The sequence below is a fragment of the Globicephala melas genome, chromosome 19 (genome assembly GCF_963455315.2).
Source record: "Globicephala melas chromosome 19, mGloMel1.2, whole genome shotgun sequence".
NCBI classification, from domain to species: domain Eukaryota; kingdom Metazoa; phylum Chordata; class Mammalia; order Artiodactyla; family Delphinidae; genus Globicephala; species Globicephala melas.
The window spans coordinates 35,087,994-35,113,348 of record NC_083332.1 but is presented as its reverse complement, the minus strand read 5'-3'; the positions used below and the strand labels follow the sequence as shown (position 1 = coordinate 35,113,348).

General features: G+C 52.5%; 1 protein-coding gene across 1 annotated transcript in view; it reads right to left on the bottom strand.

The window, feature by feature from the left end:
* Nucleotides 1-25,355, bottom strand: part of NLRC5 (NLR family CARD domain containing 5) — an 86,965-nt gene that overhangs the window by 19,507 nt on the left and 42,103 nt on the right. Inside the window, exons 7-27 of the mRNA XM_060288630.1 lie at nucleotides 25,068-25,151; nucleotides 24,839-24,922; nucleotides 23,393-23,476; nucleotides 23,181-23,270; nucleotides 22,496-22,555; nucleotides 20,957-21,022; nucleotides 20,376-20,459; nucleotides 18,395-18,478; nucleotides 17,347-17,436; nucleotides 15,957-16,025; nucleotides 15,104-15,172; nucleotides 14,297-14,380; nucleotides 13,696-13,779; nucleotides 12,308-12,397; nucleotides 11,499-11,543; nucleotides 10,466-10,555; nucleotides 9,495-9,578; nucleotides 7,121-7,204; nucleotides 4,154-4,243; nucleotides 3,903-3,965; nucleotides 1,492-1,578 (exon numbers count right to left, since the gene is read on the bottom strand). Coding sequence (XP_060144613.1) covers nucleotides 1,492-1,578; nucleotides 3,903-3,965; nucleotides 4,154-4,243; nucleotides 7,121-7,204; nucleotides 9,495-9,578; nucleotides 10,466-10,555; nucleotides 11,499-11,543; nucleotides 12,308-12,397; nucleotides 13,696-13,779; nucleotides 14,297-14,380; nucleotides 15,104-15,172; nucleotides 15,957-16,025; nucleotides 17,347-17,436; nucleotides 18,395-18,478; nucleotides 20,376-20,459; nucleotides 20,957-21,022; nucleotides 22,496-22,555; nucleotides 23,181-23,270; nucleotides 23,393-23,476; nucleotides 24,839-24,922; nucleotides 25,068-25,151 — 1,665 coding nt within the window. The remainder of the gene's footprint in view (nucleotides 1-1,491; nucleotides 1,579-3,902; nucleotides 3,966-4,153; nucleotides 4,244-7,120; nucleotides 7,205-9,494; nucleotides 9,579-10,465; nucleotides 10,556-11,498; nucleotides 11,544-12,307; nucleotides 12,398-13,695; nucleotides 13,780-14,296; nucleotides 14,381-15,103; nucleotides 15,173-15,956; nucleotides 16,026-17,346; nucleotides 17,437-18,394; nucleotides 18,479-20,375; nucleotides 20,460-20,956; nucleotides 21,023-22,495; nucleotides 22,556-23,180; nucleotides 23,271-23,392; nucleotides 23,477-24,838; nucleotides 24,923-25,067; nucleotides 25,152-25,355) is intronic.

The following is a 25,355-nucleotide window of genomic DNA, read 5'->3' as shown; positions in this document are numbered from 1 at the left end:
CCTCCAGCAGGCTTTCAGGGGTTAGAGAAAAACCAATTAGCTTTTACCATGCACTTGGCCTGCATCCGTTGGGAGCCATAATTTTTGAACAAGAGTAAATTCAGGAAAAAGAAAGATATTTGGAGGATGTATTTATCCATCATATTTCTTCTTTTAATTTGAGAATGCAATATCTGAAATTGCACCAGAAGACTTTCTTATTTCCCTTCATTGTAGCATTCTATGGTTTTAGCTACAGTTTCAGAAACAATATAATCATGTCCGGGAATATCTGATTTTTGTCCTGCATCTTTGAACTCATTTTGCCCCTGATTATGACACTTTTTTTTTTGTTTTTTGCGGTACGCGGGCCTCTCACTGTTGTGGCCTCTCCCATTGCGGAGCACAGGCTCCGGACGCGCAGGCTCAGCAGCCATGGCTCACGGGCCCAGGTGCTCCGCGGCATGTGGGATCTTCCCGGACCGGGGCACGAACCCGTGTCCCCTGCATCGGCAGGCAAACTCTCAACCACTGCGCCACCAGGGAAGCCCCTGATTATGACACTTTTAAGCCTTGTTTATTTTGTCTTTTCCTGAGAAATTTTAAAAATGAAAAACTAGTTTGTCTCAGGAAGACACTTAATAAGTAATCTTTAAAATAAGCAAAAGTTCCCTCTATAATGAAAAAACAGGAAAACTTAAAGACATCTTGCTTATTCATCTTTCTTTAAAATACATGATTTTCATCAGCCGCATTTCTCTCCTTGGCCACATCACAACAGGAACTTAAATTGTGTTTTTTCGGGTAGACAGCTCTCTTTACATCCTGCTTGTCCTAAGCTGGACTCCTAACAGTTTTGAGCAAAGACTGCATCGTACTAGTTGTGTGACTTAGGGCAGGTTCTTAAACTCTCTGTACCTCAGTTCTCTCATCTATAAAATGGGGATAATAGTACTTAGGGTTGTTGGAAGGATAAAAAGAATATGTAAAGCACTTAGGACAGTGGAGAAACTACTCAATAGGTATTAGCTTTGTTTCACCTACCCATGCGGGCTGCACTATTTGGGCACCCAAGACAGGCCACTTCTCATCCATACGACAGCCCACAAATCCCCACCCTCCAGGGCCCTCCGCAGGCTGAGGCATTTGTTGCTCTTAACCACCTGCCAGGCCAACCAACGGATCCCTTCTTTCAGGCCCCACCAGCCAGCAGCGCTCCAGTGCCCTGATCAACATGAGGCCAAGGGGCTCCTGTGGCCCTTTGTGAAGGGCTCCCCAAATTAGATCAAGGGCATACCCTGAATTAGCTCCACCATGGTGGCAGTGGGGAATGGTAGGGATAAAATGGGGACAGAGAAACCACGTGGACGTGACTGAGTCCCAGGCATCCCATGCCCTGTTAGCTGGTCCTGAGAGGTGCTGAGTGCACACACACACGCATGCACACACACCCCGTCGGTGCCACCCAGGCACACGCTCCCGGGCTCCTCTCCCCCCTCCTGCCCGACTTACTCCAGCTGACTGAGGTCTTCACACTTGCTCAGCAACCAGCAGAGCGGCTCCACATGCTCCTGGCTGAGGCCGCAGCCTGTGAATCTGCTGCAGGAAGGGGTGCAAACCGGGGATGGGGCCACTCAGACCCTCTGCCCTGGCTAGTCCTGGGTGTGGCCTCTGAGTTTCAGCGGGGCCTCACCCAAGCTTGGATTCTCTGGAAACATCCAGCATCCACCACTCCCACCTCCCTCCACAGCAGATCCCACCAACATTCTCCCTCTGGGGAGGTGGTTCTCAAAGTGTGGTCCCCAACCACCCCCACCAGCATCCCTTGGGAACTTGGTGAGAGGCATGTTCTGGGAATGCAACCCAAATGCGCTGAATTAAAAGCTCTAGGAACAAGGCTCTCCAGACTGATTCTGATTCAAGGTGAACTACAGCTCTTGGCGGTCACTTTAATCGACAGACATGAGGGTGGAGTGGAGGAGACTAAGGGTGATGTCTGCTCCTGCAGAGGGTTATTGATGCTGGAATCAAAAGTAATAGTAAGTGTCTTTGAGAGGCCTACACCGAGACTACACAATAAGGTAAATGAACAGCTTACGGCCAGCCAGCAACTTAAAAAAAAAATCTTAAAATGAGAAAGTACCTAAAACCAGTATCTAAAATTTTTATCATTGTTACTCTCCTTCATGATTTTTTCCATAGTCCTAAATTCCCTATTACCCTACTGTTTACTTCATATTTTTATTTTTTTTTAATTTTTTTTTTTTGCGGTACGCAGGCCTCTCACTGTTGTGGCCTCTCCCGCTGCGGAGCACAGGCTCCAGACGCGCAGGCTCAGCGGCCATGGCTCACGGGCCCAGCCGCTCCGCGGCATGTGAGATCCTCCCGGACCGGGGCACGAACCCGTGTCCCCTGCATCGGCAGGCAGACTCCCAACCACTGCGCCACCAGAGAAGCCCTACTTCATATTTTTAAATCAGCTCATTCTTTTTATTTAATGCATTTATTGGAAAAGGAAACCCTGTATCACTCACTCCAATGGAAAACTGGGATTGCCTGCCCCAAACAGACCATAAGCATAAGGATACAGGAAACAGGAGCAAAATATCATCATTAAATTCGAGCCAGACACTGGCACCTGCCGAGAGCTCTCTCTTTATTTAAAAGGAAGCTTAGCAAATGTTAAGAGGTGTTGTAGACACACTAACACCTAACTGAGGCTTCCTCTTGGCCTTAATCAGAGAATTGAAAAGGGAGGAATTCAATGAAGCTGAAGTACTCTACCATCGGCCCAACCTCCTAAAAATCATCCCACCCTGGTCTTTGTTCTACATTTTGGAAATCACAGACTCGGAAACTATGAAGGTATTCTAGAGGTCACGATAGTGTTGGGTTAAGACAGGAATTGGAAAGTCTACAGCCCAAGACTGCCTGCTTTATAAGACCTGCACACTAAGGATAGTCTTTCCATTTTCAAACAGTTGAGAAAAAAATCAAAAGGAGAGTAACATTTCATGACACACAAACATTACATGAAATTCACGTCTCAGTGTCCATAACTCCAGTTTTACTGGCACACAGACACACGCCGTCGTTTACATATTGTCTGTGTTGCTTTCAAGCTAAAACAGCAGGGTTGAATAGCTGTGATAGAGACCCCATGGCCTGGAAAACCCCAAATATTTACAATCTAACCCTTTACAGAAGAAGTTTGCGGCCCCTGGGCCAGGAGCGCTATAAGACTCCCTGGATTCAAGTCCCAGCTGTACCCCTTCCTGCTGCATGACCACAGCTGTGAGGCTTATAGGACGTAATCTGCATGAGGCTCTTAGAATGGTGCCCTACAGATGCTCAGCAAACATCAGCTCTTTATTTATTGTTACTCAGCTGAGGAGGCTGAGACGCAGAGAGAAGGGTCTGGTCCAAGGTCACTCGGTGAGCCAGTGGCATCAAATAGCTACCAGAAACGTCATCTCTGTACTTAGAGGTTATTCTCTGGCCCCATTATCCTGTGCAATGCTGGCTCCCCTGTCACCAAGGCAACCACAGAGCACTGGTCCAAGAGTCAGCGGTGTGGCGCAGGGGGACACTCGTAACTGTGAGTGCCTCTCGTGCTTTACACATTGCCTCAATTCCTCTTTGCCAACGGCCTGAAATATAGCGTCTCCCTTCTCCAGCTGCGGGAGCTGAGGATTGGAGAGGTTAAGGAACTTGCCCAAGGTGCCAGGCCCTTGTGGGGTTGGTATTTAAAGCTTTTCCGCAGACCAGGCCCCTGAGCTCTAATCCTGTCTGCTGTGGACTCCTTGTTTGCCCGTGACGGAGCCCAGCCCTCTCAGTCTGTCCTCTGCTCTGGACATCCAGGAGGCAAGTCTGCCTGTCCTCAACCCCCACGGGCTGCTCGGGCACGGTTCCGGGGGACTTACCCACAGCACCCGCCTTCCTGCTCCTCGCTAGACCTGAAGTGCAGGGTCGCGTGATGCAGGGACCTGGAGCAGACAGCACCTGTGTCAGCCACCCTTGACCACAGCCTCAGCATGCCCCCAGGGGGCAGGCCCCCCTCCTCCAGCAGCTGAGTCTCTGATTTGGGTCCCACTATCTCCATCCTAGCCCCTCACATCCAATAGGCTCCAGGCACCACCCTCCTAGGTTCTGGTTGTCCCAGGGCAATGCTCACCTGAGATCCACCTTCTGAACCCGCGGGCACAGGCTGAAGATGTCAGCCAGCAGGAGGGGGCTCCTTGGGGACAGTTCCATCTGGGTCAGCCTGAGTAGGAAAGGGGCGGGGCCCTATGTGAGCAAGTCGGAACCAAGCAAGATCAGTGGGCAAGAAACCTGGACAGGCTGGAGGCGAATGAAAAGGATGGGGGGCTGGTGGGTCAGCCAGGCATTAAGGAAGGAGACAGGAACTCAACAGCCAGAAATAGGAGCTTGAGGTCAAGTGGACTGAGGTTTGAGTCCTAGTTCTGCTTACTGGCTGTGTGTCCTTGGATAAGTAGTTTAACCTCTCTGAACCTCAGTTTCCTTATCTGAAAAACGGAACTACTTATACACCTTCCTCTAGGGTGCACTGCCAGCACGATACCCATGCTTATTGTTATTATTATATTGTTTTTATCCTAAGCACTCACAGGTGAGTCCTTGCTGACAAGGAGCGGGAAGCTTTAGGTCCTTAAGAGTTTCTCAAGCTCAGCATTACAGAGATAATTCTTTGGATCTGGGGGCTGTCCTGTAGGAAGTTTACCAGCATCCCAGACCTCTACTCACTAGAGGCCAGCAGTAGCATGACCTCCCACCCACCTCTGCCATCACGATAACAAAAATGTCTCTGTTGCCGAATGTGTCCTGAAGGGCAAAATCACCCTCCAGCTGTGAACCACTGCCTTAGAGAAAGTGAGATGCTTCCATCTTGCCCTTGGAGGCATCCTTGGGGTCTCCATTTCCCTCGCTCCATAAACCCTCCATCAGCTTGTCTTGTTAGTTACACCCCCAAGATCCACCCTGAATCTACCTACTTCCCTCTCTCCCCACCAATTCCCAGCCCCCATCATCTCTTCCCCTGGCTGTACAACCCCCTCCCTGCTCTTGCTTCCACGCTTGTCCCAGTCCCTTCTCTACCCAGCAGCCAGACTAAGGTTTTGAAAAGACAAATCGTTCCTCTGCCTTGGGCAAAATCCCAAACTCCTCGCCACAGCTACCAGGCCCTGTGTGACCCGGCCCAGGTTCATTTCTCTACCTTCTCTCCTACAACTCTGCCGGCCACTGTGCTCTGGCCACACTGGCCTTTCTGACTGTTCCTCGAGCCCATTGAGTTCAATCCTGCTTCAGGGCCTCATGCATGCTGTTCCATCTCCTTGGAATGCTGTTCCCTGCTTTTCAAAAGGCTGGCTCCCTCTCTTCCTTCAGGTAGCACCCCAGTGTCCCTCCTCAGAGGCGTTCCCTGACCACCCCTGCCATTGTCTAAATCACCTCCACAATCACTCCTTACCACATTCTCTAGAAAAATACTTTATCACTCTCTGAATTCATCTTATTTGCTTTCACTTTGCTTGTTGACCAGCTCCCTCTACTACATGGTAAGCTCCAAGAAGATAAGGACCTCGTCTTTTTTTTTTCCTCTCTCAGCTGTGTCTCCAGCACCCCAAGCAGTGCCTGGTCCACAGCAGTGCACAAACAGTATGGACTGAATAATACTGGGTTGGCCAAAAAGTTTGTTTGGGTTTTTCAGTAAGATACTATAGAAAAACTCGAATGAATTTTTTGACCAACCCAATACAAAGCTTAAGCACTGGTGACCGTCAGGCCGGCTACCTCATTCCAAAGACGGATGAGGAGCTGGGGGCTGATGCTGTGTGACTTGGGCATAGAGAAGTCCCTCTCTGGTCTGAGGTTTCCTATCTATTCATGTTAGCCCACAACTTCTGTGTCCAAAGGAACCCTTCCTGATCCGTCCTTTCCTGTCAGGGTGGGACCATAGTGGATTCTGTAGTTTGACATGGGCTCTGCCACACTTGCCCACCTCTGGGAAGTTACACATCTCCTCCCTCCCCTCCCAAAAGGACTCAGGGATAAGTGAGATCCTGGATGTGATGTCGGCTGTCTCAGGTGTCCCAGAGATCCTTAGCAGGAGTACTTATATTGCTGTTTTTAATGGTATGATTTAATTTTCTGTTGTATTTTTCCATATCAGCTGTAGCTGCTCTTGCCCCGTTGGAAAAATATTTAAAGTAAATCCTTTTTTAAATTCTAACCAGTCTGAGCTGAAATTAGAAAATAGAGTTTTAAATACTTTGGGGATGCTGCTTAAATTCCCCTTTTACAGAATTAGATGGTGACCTTTAAAAACTGGTGAGTGGGGACTTCCCTGGTGGTGCAGTGGCTAAGAATCTGCCTGCCAATGCAGGCGACACAGGTTTGAGCCCTGGTCTGGGAAGATCCCACATGCTGTGGAGCAACTAATCCTGTGCGCCACAACTACTGAGCCTGTGCTCTAGAGCCTGCGAGCCACGACTACTGAGCCTGTGCTCTAGAGCCCGTGTGCCATGACTACTGAAGCCCATGTGCCTAGAGCCCGTGCTCCGCAACGAGAGAAGCCACCGCAGTGAGAAGCCCGTGCACCCCAATGAAGAGCAGTCCCCACTTGCCACAACTAGAGAAAGCCCGTGCTCAGCAATGAAGACCCAATGCAGCCAAAAAAAAAAAAAATATATATATATATATATAAATTACAAAAAAACCCCCAACTGGTGTGTGATATATACATGACCTACAACTATAGTCTCTTTATAGGAGTAGGTGACCTTTCTGTGGGTGGAGAGAAGAATGATGGCCCATTTGTCACAGGCCTTCCATTCTTCAAGGTGCTTTTAGAGCAACTATCTTGTTTGAATCCCAACCCTGGGGGAAGGGTTGAAGAATATTAGTCCCATTTGTCAGATAAGGAAACTGAGGCCTAGAGGGGTCAAATAACTCCCCCCTGAGGTTGACAAGGTATTAGGGAAGAGCTGGAAGCAGACTTGAGCTCCCAGTTGTGCCAGGTAAAATGATGAAACAGCCCAAGAGAAGCGGGGAGGGTGCAGAAGGGGATGGCGTTGCAATGCAAGAGCCTCAGCCCTGCACAGCGAAATGGGGAAACCAGTCTTACTGCAGCAGGCTTAGCTCAGGGAGCCGGGGTAGGTGGTGCAGCAGGGTCTCCAGGCTCTGGTCACTCAGGACCTTGCAGGACAATCTGTGAAACAAAGCATCTGAATGAGGTGGGGAAATCTTGGGAAAAGCTAGATGGGTCCTAAGCCAGGATTGCCCAAAACACCCCCTCTGAACACTGGGGTCCTTGAGTTATCATTGAGGCTGGAGGAAAGGGAAGGTCATATATATGCTTGGAAAATGCTGGGTTAAGCTCCATTAGTTTTCTTTGCTGCAGGACTTCTCAGAGCCTTTAATCTGCCCTTGTGCATTGTGAATTTCTAAAGGGCTATAGTAGACATTTTTCCCCCAAAAGGCATGGACTAGTAGGATTATCATTTTGAGGGCCATGAAGACTGGTACCCTGGAGAACACACCTGTTAAGAAGAGAATGCCGCCTTAACCCAAAGTAGTGAACATAATGGTGGCAATTCAGGCACGTTAACAGGTCAGCAAAGGAGAGATGCAGGGTAGCTCGGGTCCCTGACTGCCCATCAAAACCAGACCAACCAGCTGATCACTTGTCTAGATAATTCATCAGAAGCCAGTCCACTTAGGAGAAACTCCTGATATCCATCCTTTGGTCTCTGCTCTGGCTGGAGGACTGGGTCAACCAGAGTCTCTAAGCACCTTGGGGCTTACATACAGCCCTCCCTGCGAGTCTAGAGCCACTTCCTGACCCCCAGAGGCGTTTGGACAGTATTTTCCTTCTGCCTTTCTCCCCTTTTGCTGCCCCTTCTCTCTGTCCCTGTTTCTTTGTCCCCTGCAGGCTGCCCTTTCCCCTCACTGGGGCTGCCAGGAGCCTGGCCCATCTCCATCGCATTACTGTCTGGCTGAAGGGGGACCCAGCTTCACCTTGCGGGGAACAGTAAAAGGGGCCACCTATGGTTCTGGAACTGGAAGCGAGGAGCCTCTGCCAGGGCCCAGGCTGTAGGCTCAGCACTACTCGCTCTGTCCCGGGATTGGGCCTGGGGCTCTGAGCACAGGCAGAGCAGAGGCGTTCACTGAGGGGTGGTCTGACCACAAACACCAGTGGCTTTCCACTGGATCCCAAATACACACAGTGCTACGGCCTCTGCTTGGGATCAATGTGGGGTTTACACACTGTTTTTTTTTTTTTTTTTAAGCAACAGAACCTTTACCTTTATTTTTGCATTTGGAATGCGAAAATGTACACATCATGTACCATGGTGATGAGTGGTATTAAAAACCAGGGGCAAGTGTGGGGGGAACTCTCTGCACTAGTTTTGCAACTTTTCTGAAAGCAAGCCTTAAACTATTCTAAAATAAATGGTTTATTTGCAAATTCATTGGTTCCACACATCCTGATATTCTAGGAAAACCACAATGTTCTATTATGAGACAAAAGTTCACTGCAAATCTTAAGATCCTGTATCCGTTAACATCAAAACCACCTTCCTCCATATCCATAAGTGTTTGAACATGGGGAGAGGTATGGAAGGACACACCCCAGTTGTCAACATGGATAATGAGCTTGTTGCAAGGACCAGAGGGCAATTGAGGCGGAAGCCAGAAAGCAAGAAAAAAAAAAACAAAACTGTAGCAAAATGGAAAACCACATATGGGGCGATGTAAAGTGAAACTGCAGAACGCAGCTGGCCTGTGATTTCGAACAGGAAAAAACTTGTATATGCAAATGGAGAAGGTCACCAGGACAAATGACAACACTGAGTTGATGAGGGACGGGGTTATTTAGATGAGGGAGGTTTGTCTTGGGTTTCTTTAAGGTAATTATTGTAATAAAATTACAACGAGGATGAGGGAAGGAAAGTCTGACCGACCACTTTGCAGATGACGAAGCTGAGGCCTGAGGGGTTAAAGCCATTTGCCCAAAGTTACCCAGCTTGTTGGTGGCTGAGCCAGGACTCCTGATTCTAAGCCCAGTCTCTGGTCACAGACCCAGGCGTTCTGGGGTGAGCTGGTAACCCTGGCTGGGGGATGCCCTGAGGAGGGGCCTTCAGAATGACAGGCTCCAGCCACAGAGGCAGTCCCAGCTGAGTGCCAGGGTGGGGCTCCAGGGGTGGAGGGGGGCAGACTGGGGCTCCCAGGTGCCCTGGGTTGAGCCGATGGGGAGATGAAGCCCTGGGCCCGGCACGGCCTCTCTCAGTGGGAGGGATGAGGTGTCTGAAGCTGGGGCCATTGGGAGGCAAGGAGCCTTCCACCAATGGGTTAGGGAACTCCCATGGCATAGGGCTACAGGGTCTGGCAGGAAGGGACCAGGAGGGACTCATCTGGTCTCTAACCAGGACACCCCACCCCAGGTCACTGGGCAGGTGCCCACGTTGTGCCCCTGCGGCTGTGTCCTCCGTACTTACTTGACTTCCAGAGGCCCCGGGCACTTCTCCAGAGTCTCACAGAGGCGGGAGAGGCTCAAGGGTTCCAGCTGACATTCCCTGAGGCTGAAAAGGGGCAGCGGGCAGGGCGAGGGGGTCAGGGAGGGCTCAGGGTCCCTGTCCAACCCCAAGGGCTCTCCGCTTCTCCCAACAACTCTCCTCCCCAACCTGCAGGCCGCCAGCCCCTGCAGTGCCAACAGGGCACACTCTCCACCCCTTACAGCCCCCAGTCCCCCCACTCCGACAGAAAAAGTCAAGGACCCTGAGCGCCCAGCTGCCCTCGTCCAGTCCCAAGTCCTCCCCACTGCCCCTGCCTACATCCAGTCTATCTTTGTCCCTCACCTGGGCCACTTGAACACCCCCTGGGTTCCCCCTCTTGCCTCCCTGCAATCCTCCACCCTGCCGGTGTCTTAGCTTTAACAAATACAAACCTGGCCAGCCTCTCCTGTGCTGAAAACCCTCTGTGGCCCCCCATTATCCTTAGGCTAAAAGCAAAACGCCTTTCCCATGTCTCCACTCGCCTCCACTCTCCCTGTATAATAAGCTCTAGCCACACAGAAATGCTTCCCCAGAGCCAAGGCTTCACTCCCCTGGGCCTCTGCACGATCTGTCCCGCCTGCCTGGGATCCTGCCCACCCCGTCCCCAGAGAACCCTGTTCAGGCCCCAGCTAACGTGTCTCTCTTCTTAGGTGAGGAAATCAAGCCCCAGAGGGGGAGGGGCCCAGCCAGGGTCTCACAGCCCCTCATGGCAGAGCTGGGAAGTCTTCAGAGAAAACAACGCAGAATCTTCTCTACAGGGAACGCCGGAGCCAGCAGCCCCGTCACCAGCCCTAACACTTCTTCCCCCTTCTCTCAAACTCTCTTTCCCCTGTCTCCCAACCCCCAGGCTCTCCACTCCCTCACCCCTTACCCCATTGTGGTTACCCCTAAACAAGAAGTGGGTAAGATGGTACCAGAAGCTCCTGGAGATGCGGCGCTGACCGAACCCCAAGAACTGGGCTCCAGCTTGGAACTCTGGCAACGATCCAGTAGGCAACAGATCCCTAGGAGTGGGGAAATCGCTTTGAAAGGAAAGTTCAAAGCATCCACATTGGAAGGCTAGACTCATTAGTCGGGGCTGGAAGGGGCCCGCGGGACAGTCAAGCCCCTCCCTGTACGGATGGGGCAACTGAGGCCCAGGGAAGGGAAGCCAGAGTGAGGATGCCAGCAGCTTATACCTGTCCAGGTGGGCAGCACCTGAGCAGGTCGAGGGGAGCTAGGACAGAGCCCCCTCCTCTTTCTGACCACTGCAGTAGGTATCATCCACCTATCTGTGCCTCAATTCTTTTGGCTTCAAGAACCCAGAGAGTTCCCAGAAATGGAGACCCTAGCTCGGCAAGCAATACCACCCCGGCTTCAGGCAGCCCACCTGCTACAGCAGTGTTTTTCTCTAACACATTAGCTGGAAATGCACTCTGCCCAGCTGGCCCCGCTTCAGGAGCCCTGTGCTTTTGCGCAGGTGAAACCAGGGTGCCGGGCTCCACTAGGGGGCAGCCGGGAACACCTGCGGAGAGCTAGTTTACCGCAAAGATGTGGAAACTTTTTCAGAGCACCAACGGTTCTTGGCTTCTCTAATGTGATACTCAGAGTGTGAAAGGGCAGGGATTCATATGAAGTCAGGATGCTGCAAAGTGCTGCAAAGGTCCTCAGTGGCAGAAACACAGCGGCTCCCCTCTACCCTCCCACACAACCGCTCTCCTAACACCTGCTCTGCTGCAGCATCACCCGTCAGCCCCTCCCTCCCATGTGCCCTCCTTCTTAGAAAAGATTGAAAGCAGCTGATTACTGCAAATTTACATGGGGGAGGGGTTACAGAAGTGATTAATTCCAGCCTGCCAGACCTGGGCTAACAGTCAGCATGGGTCTGGGGGTTGGGGGCACCTATAAGAAATGGGGACCAGAGAGAGAGAGGGGAGGCCCCCCAACCTCAGAGCTTTCCCTCCTTACCTGTCTCTTCCATCACCCCTCAGGATGACGCGTTGGCTCTCAGAGCTGCAGGCAGAGAGGAGGTGGCAGCCTGAGAAAGGGCCAAGGGGCCCCTTCCCAGGCAGCAGCAAGAGACCAGACAGGCTGGGTCCAGCAAGACCTGGATGGTGGCCTGTTTTCTCAGCAAATAGGACAATAAATATACATACAAAGCACACCACCGATATGATTTCCTTTGATTCTCACAATAAAATTGTGAGGTAAGGAAGTGGTTTTTTTTTTAACATCTTTATTGGAGTATAATTGCTTTACAATGGTGTGTTAGTTCCTGCTGTATAACAAAGTGAATCAGCTATACGTATACATATATCCCCATATCCCCTCCCTCTTGAACCTTCCTCCCACCCTCCCTATCCCACCCCTCTAGGTGGTCACAAAGCACCGAGCTGATCTCCCTGTGCTACGTGGCTGCTTCCCACTAGCTATCTATTTTACATTTGGTAGTGTGTATATGTCCATGCCACTCTCTCGCTTCGTCCCAGCTTACCCTTCCCAGGCCCTGTGTCCTCAAGTCCAATTCTCTACATCTGCGTCTGTCTCCCAGGGCAATCCAGAGATTAACTACAGAAGAGTCGATGGATTGTGCCCCGCGGTGAATCTGGAGAAATTTGAGTGTCCCTGGAGCTATATTTCACTCATTCATCTATTCATTCATTTCACAGACACTCATTGAATGTTCACTGGACCTGGTATCATACCAGGGCCCTGAGGATGCTATATCGTGAATGGGACAGATGAGGGGCAGAGTGGGGTCCCAGGGACACTCTCACCTGAAGTCCAAGTGCAAAAGCCACGGCAGAGTAGAGAAGCACTGGGTCAAACAGAACACAGCATCCAGGGACAGATCGTTCTCACTGAGGCTGGAGAATCAGAGGGATCATGCTGACAGAAGTCACTCAGGACTCAAAAACACCCTTTTTGGGGTCAGAGCACAGGGCAGGGGAGGGCTGTCCCTCCCTGTTCCAGACAATGGAACACACTGAACCCTGGATGGTCAGAGCACCTCTGCCAACTCCCCATTGCACAGATGGGGAAACTGAGGTCCAGAGAGCAGCAAGGTCTTGCCCAAGATTATGAGACATGTTGGTGACAGAGCTGAGATTGGAACTCCAATTTGCATAAAATTTGCCTGCAATGGCAGCAAGGCCTTCCCAACCCCCCCTGCCCCCCCCCCCCGCCCCCTGCAGGCCCCGAACAGGAACAGAAGCAACCTCCTCTGGTCCCAGCTTCCCAATGAAAGGTGGCCTGAGCAGGCAGTGCCCACAGGCCACAGCACTGGTTACAGCGAAAACCATAGCCACTGCCTCCAGAGTTTATGTGTTAACTGACTGGGAACCAGGGGCTCAGAGAAGGTGATGTAATTTGTCCAGGAACATTGAGAACCTGGGGTCTGTGACCAGGTTCCTGCGGCCAGGAAGCCTCTCCCTTGGGCCTAGAAGAGCCAGGGAGGAGGGGGGGGGGCATGTGAGCTAGGAGCACAGGGAGCTTTAAGGGCCTAGAAACTCTGGCTGGCTGCAGGCTAAGTCTGGGGGTTCACGGCCTCCTTCCAGGGCCTCCCTCCCATAGTGCACATCTCCCCCATCTCTGCCAGGTGCTCAGGGCTCTCAAATCTCCCCGGGCACCCTTCCTGGGTATCTCCTCTAGTCCAAACCCTCCCTGCCTACCTGGTCAGGGCCCCCCAATCAAACGGCCCTCCTCCCCACCCCCACCCCACCCCCCACCCCCCACCCCCACCTCCACCCCCCCACCCCCCCACCCCCGCCCCAGGGCCAGAATGGCTGCCAGCTCTTATATTAATCAGGTAATACTTCCCAGCCCTGCCTGCCTGGGCCTCCCAGAGAGCCTGTGCAGAGACAGGGAGACAAGCTTGAGAAACGAAGGCTTAACTCAGCAGCTGGATCACTGAGTCACAGAGACCAGTGTCTATTTTAGTGAGAAACGCAGTAGTAACTACCCTGTCCTGGGCACTGGCCACGTGTCAGGGACTGGCCCCGGTGGCTGACATGCATTGTCTGATGTAACCTTCATGATAACCTCAGGAGGGAGTGAGATGGGACACAGAATATCCCCCCACCCCGTCATCTCCTTCCCCCCCTCCCACACACATGCTCTCATCCAGAGATCAAACCTCAGAGGCTTTGCCCAGAGGGCTACTCACTTCAAGGACTGCAGAGCGCCCAGCCCTGGAAGCAGCTGAGCCAGCAGGGCCGCACCTTTGTCCCCGAGAGCATTGCCTGATAAGCTGGGAGGGGCACGCGGAGAGGACAGGTCAGCAGAGGGCGGGGGTGGAGACAGCAGGAGCTCACCTCTCCACCCCAGTCACTCAGCTTCTCCTGAAACTGGGATACGGTCCTGGGCTGCCAGGCCGGATCTCAGCACATGGCACTGGATCAGCTGGGGTCTCCCAGCATGTGGATGTGGGATCTTAGTTCCCCAATCAGGGATTCAACCCGCGCCCCCTGCATTGCAAGCATGGAGTCTTAACCACTGGACCTCCAGGGAAGTCCCTCCTCTTGGGTTCTCATCCTCAGGTTTGTGACCCCTGAGGGGTTAGGCTTGGGCTTCAGAGAGTGTCAAATATGGGGGAACCTGTATTTTAGGGGGAAGCGTCACAACTTTCACCAGGTTCTCTAAGGGGTTCCTGATTGCAGCGGGGAAAGAATAGATGACCCTAAATCTTAAAACACAGAACAAAACACAACACACTAACACCTACCCCCTAATGGGCCCCACCACCCCGCCTTCCAGCAACCACTCACTCGAGGTGACAGAGGCAGCAACTTCCTCCCAGTGCTTTGCAGAGGTGCTCTAGGTGCTGGGCTTGCAAGGCGCAGTGTGTCAGCCTAGGGAGGGTAGGACCACAACCCTGCAGCGCCTGCCCAGCTCAACAGAGGCGAGCGGGGCTCCCCACCCCCAGATAACACAGGCAGAGAGGCTTGTGGAAAGGGGACTGGGATGCATCGGGCACCCGGACAGGCAAAGAGGGACCGACACACAGCACACGTGAGGTGTCACATGGGCAGAGAAGAGCCAGAGAGAGTCAGAGACACAGAGAGAGGCAGACCAAGATGGAGAGACACCGAGATAAGAGAGGGAGGGAAGGAGACAGACGCAGAAAGAGACTGAGAGAAACTGAGTGCCAGAGGAGAACAGACAGACAGGGAGGGGTATTCAGATGGACAGAATCAGAGAGGAGGCTGGAAGAGTTGTGATGGGAGCCCTGTGGAGGTTGAGCTGAGTCCCCAGGCCTAGGCCCCAGGATCAGGAACGAAGGGGCCGCGTGCTCCCCATTTCCTCCGTCCACAGTTCCCACAACCCCTCAGCTACTGGAGGATGGGGGAGTTAAGGGGGGTGGGAACCGTGGGCAGGGAAGGTGACTGGGGGTCTGCCGTGTGAGCCCCTTCTGGGGTGGGCTGGGCAGGGGAGATGGGAGGCAGGGAAACCAGGACATGACAGCAGGTTGTGTCCTCCAGGGGGCACCTGGCACTGGGGACCCGGGACAGGCTCTGTGCCCAGGAAGGGGGGAGGCGGGAACCATGCTCGGGGCCTGCAGGCCATCACGGTACCTGATCCTTGGGGCGCACGGGAGCGGATCAGAGGGCATCTGGAACGTAAGGCTGCCAGGAAACGCAGCCCTGGAGGGACACACACCAAGGCCATGCTGAGCAGATACCTCAGCCACTGCCTCAGACTCCAGCCTTAGACTCACTTCCCACCATTCCATCCCTATATGAGACCTGGGGACAGTCAGACCTTGGTTCCAACTGGGCTTCTCGGCTTCCTGGCTGTGTGACCTGGGACAAATCACCTAGCCTGGTACTGGGAGAACATAGGTGAATTGTCTTAGTTTGCTGCCTGGTGCATAGTAAGTGCTCAGTTAACCCTGGCTCTTAGGATCATTAATCTCATCACCAGCAGTGCCTTCAAAAATGTCAGCTGCAAGCAAGCCTTCTAAAGCTCAGACCCTACAGAAGACATCGTAGGTGCACACTGAGGGGCAAAGAGCTGAGTCTCTGCTCAGGTGCTGGCCTGGGGCAATCCAGGAAGGCACCCTGGTGGAGGCAAACACCCTCTAAAGGGTCCTTGTGCCAAAGGGAGCCAGAAGTTCTGACCAGAATCAGAGCTACACGCCAGGCTATCCTCTGGGTTTAGGCTGAAGGGCCTCCGTCTCCCACGCGTAGCTCTCTGGCTACCCCACCCCTGCCCCAGTCTGCTGTCTGCATCTGGCATCCCAGGGCTCTCTTCAGGTACCACTTGGGAAATGGGGAGGCAGTTTGTCCTTTGAGCCTCCCCTTAGGGTTTCATCCCCAGCCAAGCCTGCTGGCTTCTTGTGCCTTTGTGAATTTGTCAAGGTCCCCCCGGCTGTTGAGTTACACTGTCCAGCGGTGGCGGTCAAGGAGAGGACGGTCCTGGCCCTACCTTTTCTGGGTCACCTTCTGCTCCTCCGGCTCTGGGGCAAACTTGAGGACCACAGTTTTGTGCAGCAGGCTGCAGACAGGAGAGGAGGGAGGAGGCAGCTGCTGGGGGGGCCCAGCTGCTGCTACGTCTTATTTCTAGCCTGGCCTCCAGGGACCTCTAAGGTGTTTGCACAGTCACGTGATTTCTTCATTATAAATTCCTAGAAGTGAATGGAGTGTCATTTGGAATGCCCTAGGGGCCTTTACTGAATCATTATATACAGTGAACCAAGGGCCCTAGTACCACCGCGTGGGTGAATCTGGTCTCTCTTTCCTCCTTTAAGGGGTGTTTAAAGCAGGAGAGCCCCTATGGGTGGGGACTGTGTTGACATTAATTAGCATCTGTCCTCAGCTGCCCAGACTGAATGCGGAGACTTACAGAAATAAGGTTGGGCCCTGTCTGAGGTCGGGTTCCCTTAGAAGCAGAGTCACTTGGTCACTGTGTACATGATGTACTGAGGGTCTGATCTCAGGGACCGAGGGAAGCAGAACAGGGCAGGTCCTCAGCCTGATCCCCCAGGAAGCATGAATGCAACACAGAAGAGCCAAATTTGACTACCTGTTGGATCTGTTTCTTTTACTTTAACCTTTGCTTCCCGTTGCTTTTGTTCACTAAAAGGATACTGTCTGTACATAGTGGCCTGCCTTGGAGAACCCTGCCCCTCTGCCTGAATGTTAAACCAAAGTGCCTTTGTTCAGGGAAGCATCCTGACCCCGCCCACCTGTGGCTGGCTGCAAGAAAGAAGAAATTAACACACCCCCTCCCCAAGGCTGGCCATTCCAGGGGATATTTGCAAAACTTATGGCCCTTTTACTTCCTCATCTCCTCCCCCTCTCTGTGCTATAAAAGAAACTGGCATCCAAACCCCAATAAGATGGTTTCTCGGAGACACTAGTCTGCCATCTTCTCCGTCTGCCTCAACATCTTGTCTCTGATTCATTGGCCTGTCGAGCGGTGAGCAGAGTGAGCTTGGACTTGGTAACGTCAATAGCACTAAAAGTTTGTCTCACCGGACGTAAGGGGGCCGGAGGGTTACACCTCTGCCTCTGTCACTGGCCACTCCTGGCTGGGAGGATAAGGGGGTGTGTAACCTCCCAGGCATCACTGGCTCTTAGCGGCCCAGGGCATTTCTCTGGAGGAGGTATAAGCTGTGCGCAGCCAACACCCACAGCAGCTGGGAACGGGGTACCCAGCTGTAAAGGGGGTCTGGGCGGGGCACTAGCACCTTCTACAGGTCTCAAAGGCCTGGGGCCAGAAAGAATTCCAAGGACTTAGAGAGAACGACAGGAGAGCCTAAGAGCTCCACGCTAGAGGTGAGAGTGGGTGATGGTGGTCCACTGGGAGTCCCTACCTGACGTGTAACTCTGCCAGGGTCCGGCACATGCTCACTGCACTCAGCACACGGCACACCCCGGCCAGAGAAAGCCCATTGCTGCTGAGGCTGCGGAGAGGAGGAGGGAGACGGCCATTAGCAGGCGGCTGGAGTCCCCAGCGCCACACAGCTCCAGCCGCTTCCTCCTGGCTCAGCAGCTGGCTGGCTGTCACTCGTGGAATGTCCTGGGTCTTTAACCAGGGCGTCTTAAAGGGTGAGCCATGAAGCATATGACCTCTTGCCCCACACAGAGAATAAGGTCCTCCAGCTGGAGCAGTAAGAGCTGACTCACTGTTTTTGCTTCTCTGATCCTCAGTTTTCTGGTCTGAAAAAAACTCACCATTTTAATCCCATTTTACCAATGGGGAACCTGAGGCCAAGAGATAGGAAGTTACCTCCCCAGGGTCACAAAGCTACTGAGTGACAGAGCCAGGGTCTAAATGCAAAGCCAAGACTCCAAACCACTGATACCCTAAGCTCAACACTCCCCCACTCCCACTCCCACTTGACGCTAAGACCCCAACATATCCCCCCCACCCAATAGCACCCCTAGCCCACACCGTGCAACACCACAGCACACCCAATAGCCTACTACCCTTTCTTCTCATTCCACCACCACAACGACTCACCCCTTCACCCCAAAACCATATCCCACCGTACCACTTCCCACTCCAACAGCCCAGCACCCATCCACCCAATACCCTAGCGCTACCCCAGTGCAACTCCGCATCCCACCCCACCCCGGGGCCGTTGTCAGGACAAACTGGAATACCAGCTACTGATGTACGGTGAACACGTTCTACACGTTCAAGGGATTTTAATAACTGGAACGAAGTAGCTCATGCCAGAGGCATGCAAGGCATGGTTGAACCACTCCGCCTGCGCTGGGGCTGGGAGAGAAAGCAGAGCTGGCCGGTGAAGCAGCACTGTTTCTGGTGACTGTGGGCACGGGGACCAGGGGTGGCGGGGACCAGCTGGGGCTCTCCTGGGCCCTCCCTGGTAGTCGACAGTGGGGTGGGCGACTCACTCCAGCTTCCTGGCGATGCGCAGCTGGGGTGCAGCCTCCACCATCAGTTGACAGCCTTCATCTTCCAGCTGGTTCCCTGAGAGGCTGAGACAGAGGGGTCTGATGTCCTGTGCTGCCCCTCAACCCTCAGCGTTCACACAGTCAAAGCATCCCTCCAACAAATGAGACTCAATTATAATGAACGTTGAAAGATTGTGTACCACATGCCTGGCACTGTCCTAGATGCTCTTACAATTATTGGATATTTAATCCTCATAACAACCCTGTGAAGTAGGCACTATTATTATCCTCATTTTACTGATGAGTTAACCGATGGTTAAAACACTTGCTCAAAGTAGGGCCTGGGATTTGAACTCCGGCAGCCTGACTTCAAGGCCCCATCCTTAACAGTTTCTTTATGCTGCAACCTACATAATTACTTCTTGTGGTGAGCTCCACGCTTATCGGGAAATCTGATCTAGTCTGGGGACCAGGAAAGGCTTGCCTGATGTTTGAGCTACTTGCTAGAAAAACTAGGAGTTCAATAGGTAAGGGGTGGGAGAGAGATGGGCGAAGGGTGTTCCTGGCAGTAGGAACAGCACAGTCAAAGATCCCATGACATAGCACATTAGAGGACTTGAAAAAGAGCAGGTATGTCTGCATTAAAGATGGAGTGGGAGGGTGGGGTCAGATGGGGCTTGTGGGGTTGGGGGCATGGTTCTGGATCACACAGCATTTTAGGATTTGGGCTTATCCTGAGCACTGGGAAGGGGGCAGGCAGTAAAAGGCAGTTCACTGCCAGGTGGAGGTTGCCAGGATGGAAGCCTAGTGAGGAGGTATCCAAGTGAAAGATGAGAGTGGTCTGGACTAGGGAGGTGGATGAAGAGGATGGAGAAAAGAGAACTTTTTTTTTTCTTTTTGCAGCGCTGCACGGCATGCAGGATCTTAGTCCCAGACCATGTGTGGTCTTAGTTCCCTGACCAGGGATCGAACCCATGCCCCCTCCAGTGGAAGCGCAGAGTCTTAACCACTGGACTGCCAGGGAAGTCCCCAAGAGAACGGTTTTGAGAACTCTATAGGGGGTAGGTCGACTCAGGATGGACTGGCTATAGGAGGAGGGCAAGGGAGCTGAGAGGTGTCTGGTCTGTGTAACCAGGTGGGTGATGGGCACACCTGCTGGTGAGAAAACTGGGGGAGGGACAGGCCTGGTGGTGGCGAGGTGGGTGGAAGTATGTGAGTTGGGTAAAAACCACCTTCTAATCCTGTCTTGGTTCTCCCAATGGGACAAGGTCAAGGCTCAAGCTTTGGTCACCAAGGCAACCCTCACCCCGTCCATCTTGCCCTAGGGTGGGGCCACTCAAAATACATGATGGCATTTCATCACCCCACCTTCATGCCCATTTGACTTCCTCGGATGACCGTGGCAGGGGTCCCTTCCTGGTGACATGACAGGACCTCCACCAATCCCCAAACCCCACTCTCAAAGGCTCTGCTCAGGAGCTGGACATCATGGGAATTTCTCCAGCCCAAAAAGAGAAGATCATCTCATGTTACTCTGGGAGGAAGACAGCGTGAGGGGACCCTGAGGGCCGTGGTCTGGAAGACAAGACTACACGTGATGAGGTTTCTGCTTCGCAGATCTCAGTGAGGATGAGGCCAAGAGCCAGCCTGTCTGAGCCTGAACCCTGGCCTAGACTCTTCCTAGCCTTGTGACCTTGAGCAAATTTACCCTTCCGTGGCTTAGTTTCCTCCACTATAAAATGCACATAGTAACAGTACTTCCATCATAGAGATACAAGGATTAAACGAGAGGATGTATGTGAAAGCACCTGGGACAGGACAGATGCTAAATAATGGGAGCTGCTAGGATGATCTGATTCCCCCAAATTCTTAATGAAGCAGCATGCCCTTCCCCACACCGCCCACCCAAAGCTGAGGCCTTGCCTACGCTGCCCTGCCCTCCCTTTCTGTTTCCTGTCCCAGCGCTCCCCATCATACTCACTCCACTTCATCCAGGTGTGGACCTTCCCGGAGCTGGGCTAGGAGCACTTCCACATCACGGACCCCGAGCTGACACTTCTGGAGCCTGCGGCGGGAGTAGGGCCGAGAGGCTCAAGGTAAGAAGCTACGCTATGCCTCCTGAAGCTCTGAGTGCATCTACCAGGAAGGAGCTGCAGCAGCCAGGGGGTCGGCAGACCTGGGTCTCATCTTGGCCTTGTTTTTCAGTAGCTGGGTGACCTGCGATAAGGCACCTAACCTATCTGAGACTCAGTTTTCTCCTCTATCGAATGGGACTAATAACGTGTACTTTGCAGGGTTTTCAAAAGAATCACAGTGAGGCAATGGATAGAAAATACTACAGTGCCAAGCACAGAGCAAGGGCCCATTAAATCACAGCTATTATTGTTGTTATGACAAGTGTTCCTTGCTCAGGCAGGGATGGGTTACTCATGTCCTTTCCCCGCTCCACATCTGCTGCTCCCTTTATCCTCCCTGCCCCTGCCGTGCCTCCTCTGGGAAGGGACCCTCCCCCCATATCATATCCCTCCCCTCAAAGCAATGGGTCCCATCCCACTGAGGTACCTGAGTGCCAGGCTTCTCCTCTGAGCCTCTTTCCTCTGGTTGGCATTGCCCCATAGGTCTGGGTCTCTGGCAAGAACAAATCCAACACTGGCCTGGGCTCAAGAGTCCAGGGCCTGATGGACCAAACCTCTTCCCTTGGTTTCTAGGAACTGAAGACCCTACAGCATGACCCACAGTGAGTGAATAACAAAGATGGTTGCCTGAAGGTACTAAAGGTGCTACTCAGCAAAGCAGCAGGAAAAAAGGTTTAAGGTCAATTGGGACCTTTATTCAAATTCTGGCTCTGCCATATATAGCTGTATGGCCTTGGGTAAGTCACTTCACCCATCTGAGCCCCAGTTTTCTCTTTTCTAAAGTGGGATGACAACATCCAACACATAGTGACCGAAGGACTGAATGAGACGATGTATGGTCAAGTGCCCAGCATAGGCAAGCTTAGCAAAGTGCAGGCTTAGTGAAAAGAAGCTGCTGTTGTCTAAGATGCCATAGTCTCCATTTGTAGATGTACCACCTGTGGTTCAGAAGGCCAGGAGTATGGACCGCATGTGGGTGCCGGCTGTGGGAAGCCAAGGCACCACCAAGTGTTCTCTCCAACTGGGCCAGGGGAGGACCGGGGTCTGCAGGGATGCTGGAACATCATGGATTTTCATAGACTTCTAGATCAGTGCTGTCCAAAAGAACTCTCTGCAAGGATGGAAATGTTTTGTATTTGTTCCATCCACTATGGGAGCCACTAGCCAACTGTGGCCATTGAGCACTTGAAATGTGGCTAAAGTGGCTGATAAACTGAAATGATCACTTTATTCAATTTTAATTAATATAGAATTAAATAGCCACATGGGCTAGTAGCTACCGTATTGGGCATCATAGCTCTCTGCAGTCAGAGGGTAAAAAGACATTGGTCCTCCCAGATCCCTGTATGGGTGAGGAAACTGAGGCTCAGAGCAGGGAAAGGACTTGCATGAGGACATACAACTTCATGTGTTTCTGAGTCTCACAGGGAGGGATGTGAGGGAAACACAGAAAGTTCTGTAATGGAAAGGCAACTTCCCTATTTCTGCCCAGTAAGGACTGGCCAAGCTGGAATCCATGCACAGCTGGAACAGCTAGCACTTGAATGGCAACTGGATGCCAGCAGTGCTCTAGGCACTTTAAATGTGTTAATTCATTTAATTCTCAGAATAGGTCTAAGATGTTGGTACCATAATTGCCTTCCTCCTTTTTTAATTGGAAGAGTTTTCCCTGCATAGTATCGCCAGTCTCACCATATCTTCATGTCCTCCCTAAGGGTCTGATTCACTCTGAGACTTCTGATGATGCTCGCTCATCACAGGAGCTGGATGTGGTCCAGAGACACTAGAGGAAGCTAAGACCTTGGCCAACTCTGAGAAGTAAGTCATTTCCCAGGGGAGCAGTAGCAAGAAAAATCCCCGCATTCCAGCTCTTCCTAAACTCTTTTTGCCACTTTTCCCCACAACTACCTAAGCCCAGATTGCTTCTCAGAATGAGCCCAAGCCCACCCCATCCCTAGCTTCTTACCCTTGTAGCTCTGTAGCCATCTCTGTGGGTGGGGATAGAAGGAAGATGAGGTCCGCCTTCCTGCAGGGTCAGACACTGAGCCGTGAAACCAGTACACCAGCCCTACCTGTGCACCCTGTGCTGCCTCAAACATCCAGAGAAAGCTGATTTTGTAATCGACACAGAAACAGAACTGGCATAAGTGCTCAATATCAGACATGTAAAATTGTGACTATGTCGTTGCTAGACGAACGCTGAGTGTTTTAAAAAGTCAGGAAAACAATTTTTGCTAGAAAAATTATAAAAGTTAGGAATGCTGAGAGTTTCTATAGGAGCCGCAGTGTTGGGATTAAGAGGCGTTACACTTCATCTACCCTGCGACCCCAACTGGCTAGTTCAGCACCACGGAGAGCAACACGGGACTCAGGATTCCCTCCGCTCTGCCTATTGTTCCTAGATTTGTTGATTCATTCCCTCAACCACCCATCCATCCGTCTATCCATTTATCTTTCCACTCATTCACTATTTATTGAGTACGAGGTGCCAGGACTGAGCTGGGCTCTGGAGATACTGATGTGAGTAAAACAAGACTCATGCACGCACACGTAGGTCTTGCAGACCAGTGGCCTCCTCCTTTTCCCATCCCCACTTTCTCCTCCCCTTTTCTCAAGACCCTGAAGGCCAGGACCCCATTCCCCCTGCTCACCTGACCTGCAGCATCCTGACAGTGGGGCACGTGACTGCCACATTCGTCAAGGAGAGGAGGGTTGACACGGAGACCTTGCTGAGGCTCAGGCTGCATGATTGTGGCAAAGGTGTCAGGAGTGAATCCCCCATCCCATCCACCCCAGACTCTCTCTGCTCTCCAAGGGAGGAGGGGGAGGTCACTCAGGCAGGGGTGGTGGAAAGACAGCTTACTCAAGCTTCCGGAGCCGCGGCAGGCAAGGCAGTACCTCCACGATGCTCAGCACGTCCCAGTCCTTGAGCTGGTTGTCCCGAAAACTGTAGGGAGACCGAGGCCCAGTCCCTCAGCCTTGGGGTTGAGAGACTTGGGAGCCCCAGGTGGCAGGCAACAGGCGTGGCCATCTTCATGCAGGAGACACAAGATAGGGGCCTACGAGAAGTTCGTGGTATCCAGCAGGCCCAGCTAGGAGGAAAGGCCCTCTGCTGGCCTCACTTCCATCCCAGTTCAGTCCCTCTGGGAGAGTTTCTGCCTGGTGGCCCAAGGGATCCAGATGATGGACTGTGAAGGCCTCATGAGGTGGGAGGAGGGGACCCAGCGCCCTGCTCTCTAGGCTCTGTCTGGGATGTGCCTGAGGCCTGAGTTCAGCCGGGCCTCTTGGTTCCCAGGTGATAGGCAGACTGGGATGCAGGAGAAGCTGCTTGCAGCCTCACCTCTGGCCCTGATTCACCCGAAGCCCTAGGCCAAGCACTTTCCTTTCTGACCTCACATTCCCCACCTGTCAAATGGGGTCCACAAACAGCCCTGCCTGGGTTCCTAGCTAGAGGGACAAAACAGCTGAAGAGTAAAAGGGTGCCTCTGCGTGTAATCACTTGGTCAGGACAAAGGACCAGAAATCGTGAACTTGTTGACATTTACTTTTCCTTCTTAATTATTGAGAGTGACCTTAATCTTTTCCCCCATCACCCAGAGTGATCATGAACAAAGACACCCAGCAGAGGGGACAGAGTAGAGCTCTGGCCCAGCTAATGCTCCACTCGACAAGCAGTGCACCCTACTGCTGGGCTGCATCTGCCTGGATGAAGGAGAGTCCCCTCTAAATCTCATAAAGGTGCCATATTAGGCAGCAGTGGTCCTGCCGGACAGATGCTAAGGAGGATCCCTGGTCCCACCCTTCTTAGGCCACTCGTCACAGACACAGGGCAGGAGTATATTCATACATACGTGCTTAGACGTGTATGTGGATCTAAGTGTGCAGGCATGTGTGTGCTGCACACGTGCATGTATGTGTGGCATATACTTAAGTGAGCAGGCAAGTGCAAGTGTGTGTGCACACATGTGCATGAATGTGGACGTATGTGTGTGTTTCACGCCTTTATGTGTACCCACACAGCACCTGCCTTCTCTCAGGGTCACAGAAAGAAGGGAGGGACCCTCAAAACTCAAGCTCCTTCAAGATGTCCCAAAATATTAGCACTTCTCTGGGGTCTCTGGGAGCCTTGTGTTTGGATCCAGTCCCACCCAGTTCTTGGATTGATGCCTCTCCTCTCTGGGTCTCACTGAAAAAGTAGTGGCCAGACCCTAATGGAATATACAGGACCCAGTCCAGGCTCAAGGGGGGCCCTGGGACCTGGACAGTGAATCCTCCCCTCAGCCAGCGAGCCCTCCTGGAGATCACTCACCTGATCTCTTCCAGCTGTGGACAGAGGGGCAGAGCCTGCACCAGGTGGCTGATGCCTTGAGCAGTGATCTTACTTCCTGCTAACCTACAGGGTAAGCAAAGATAGTGGGAAGAATGGGGATGGGAAAGGGGACAGACCAGGAATCTGCCCTGTGCAGGGTTGAGGGGCGGGAGGAGAGTTCCAAGCATCGCCGGCTGAGGATCCATCTCGGTCCCAAGCCCTGACTCACCCCAGCTTCTTCAGGCTCCCCATTGTCGGCAAGCACCTGGAGAGGGCTTCGGCAAAGGCATCCCCACACTTCCTGCTCTTAAAGCTGCCACGGGAAGAGGCGAAGTGGCAGAAGATCAATGGTGGGCAGGGCTTAGAGTTCATCACCCATTCCCTCCTCTGAGAGATGGAATTTAATCCAGTAATGGCAATAGTAGTAGTTGTTGCTGTAATTGTTGTAGTAGTAACAAATACATATTATGGCAGACACTGCTAATCGTCTACCAAAACCCATTCTCCGCTGTAGCTA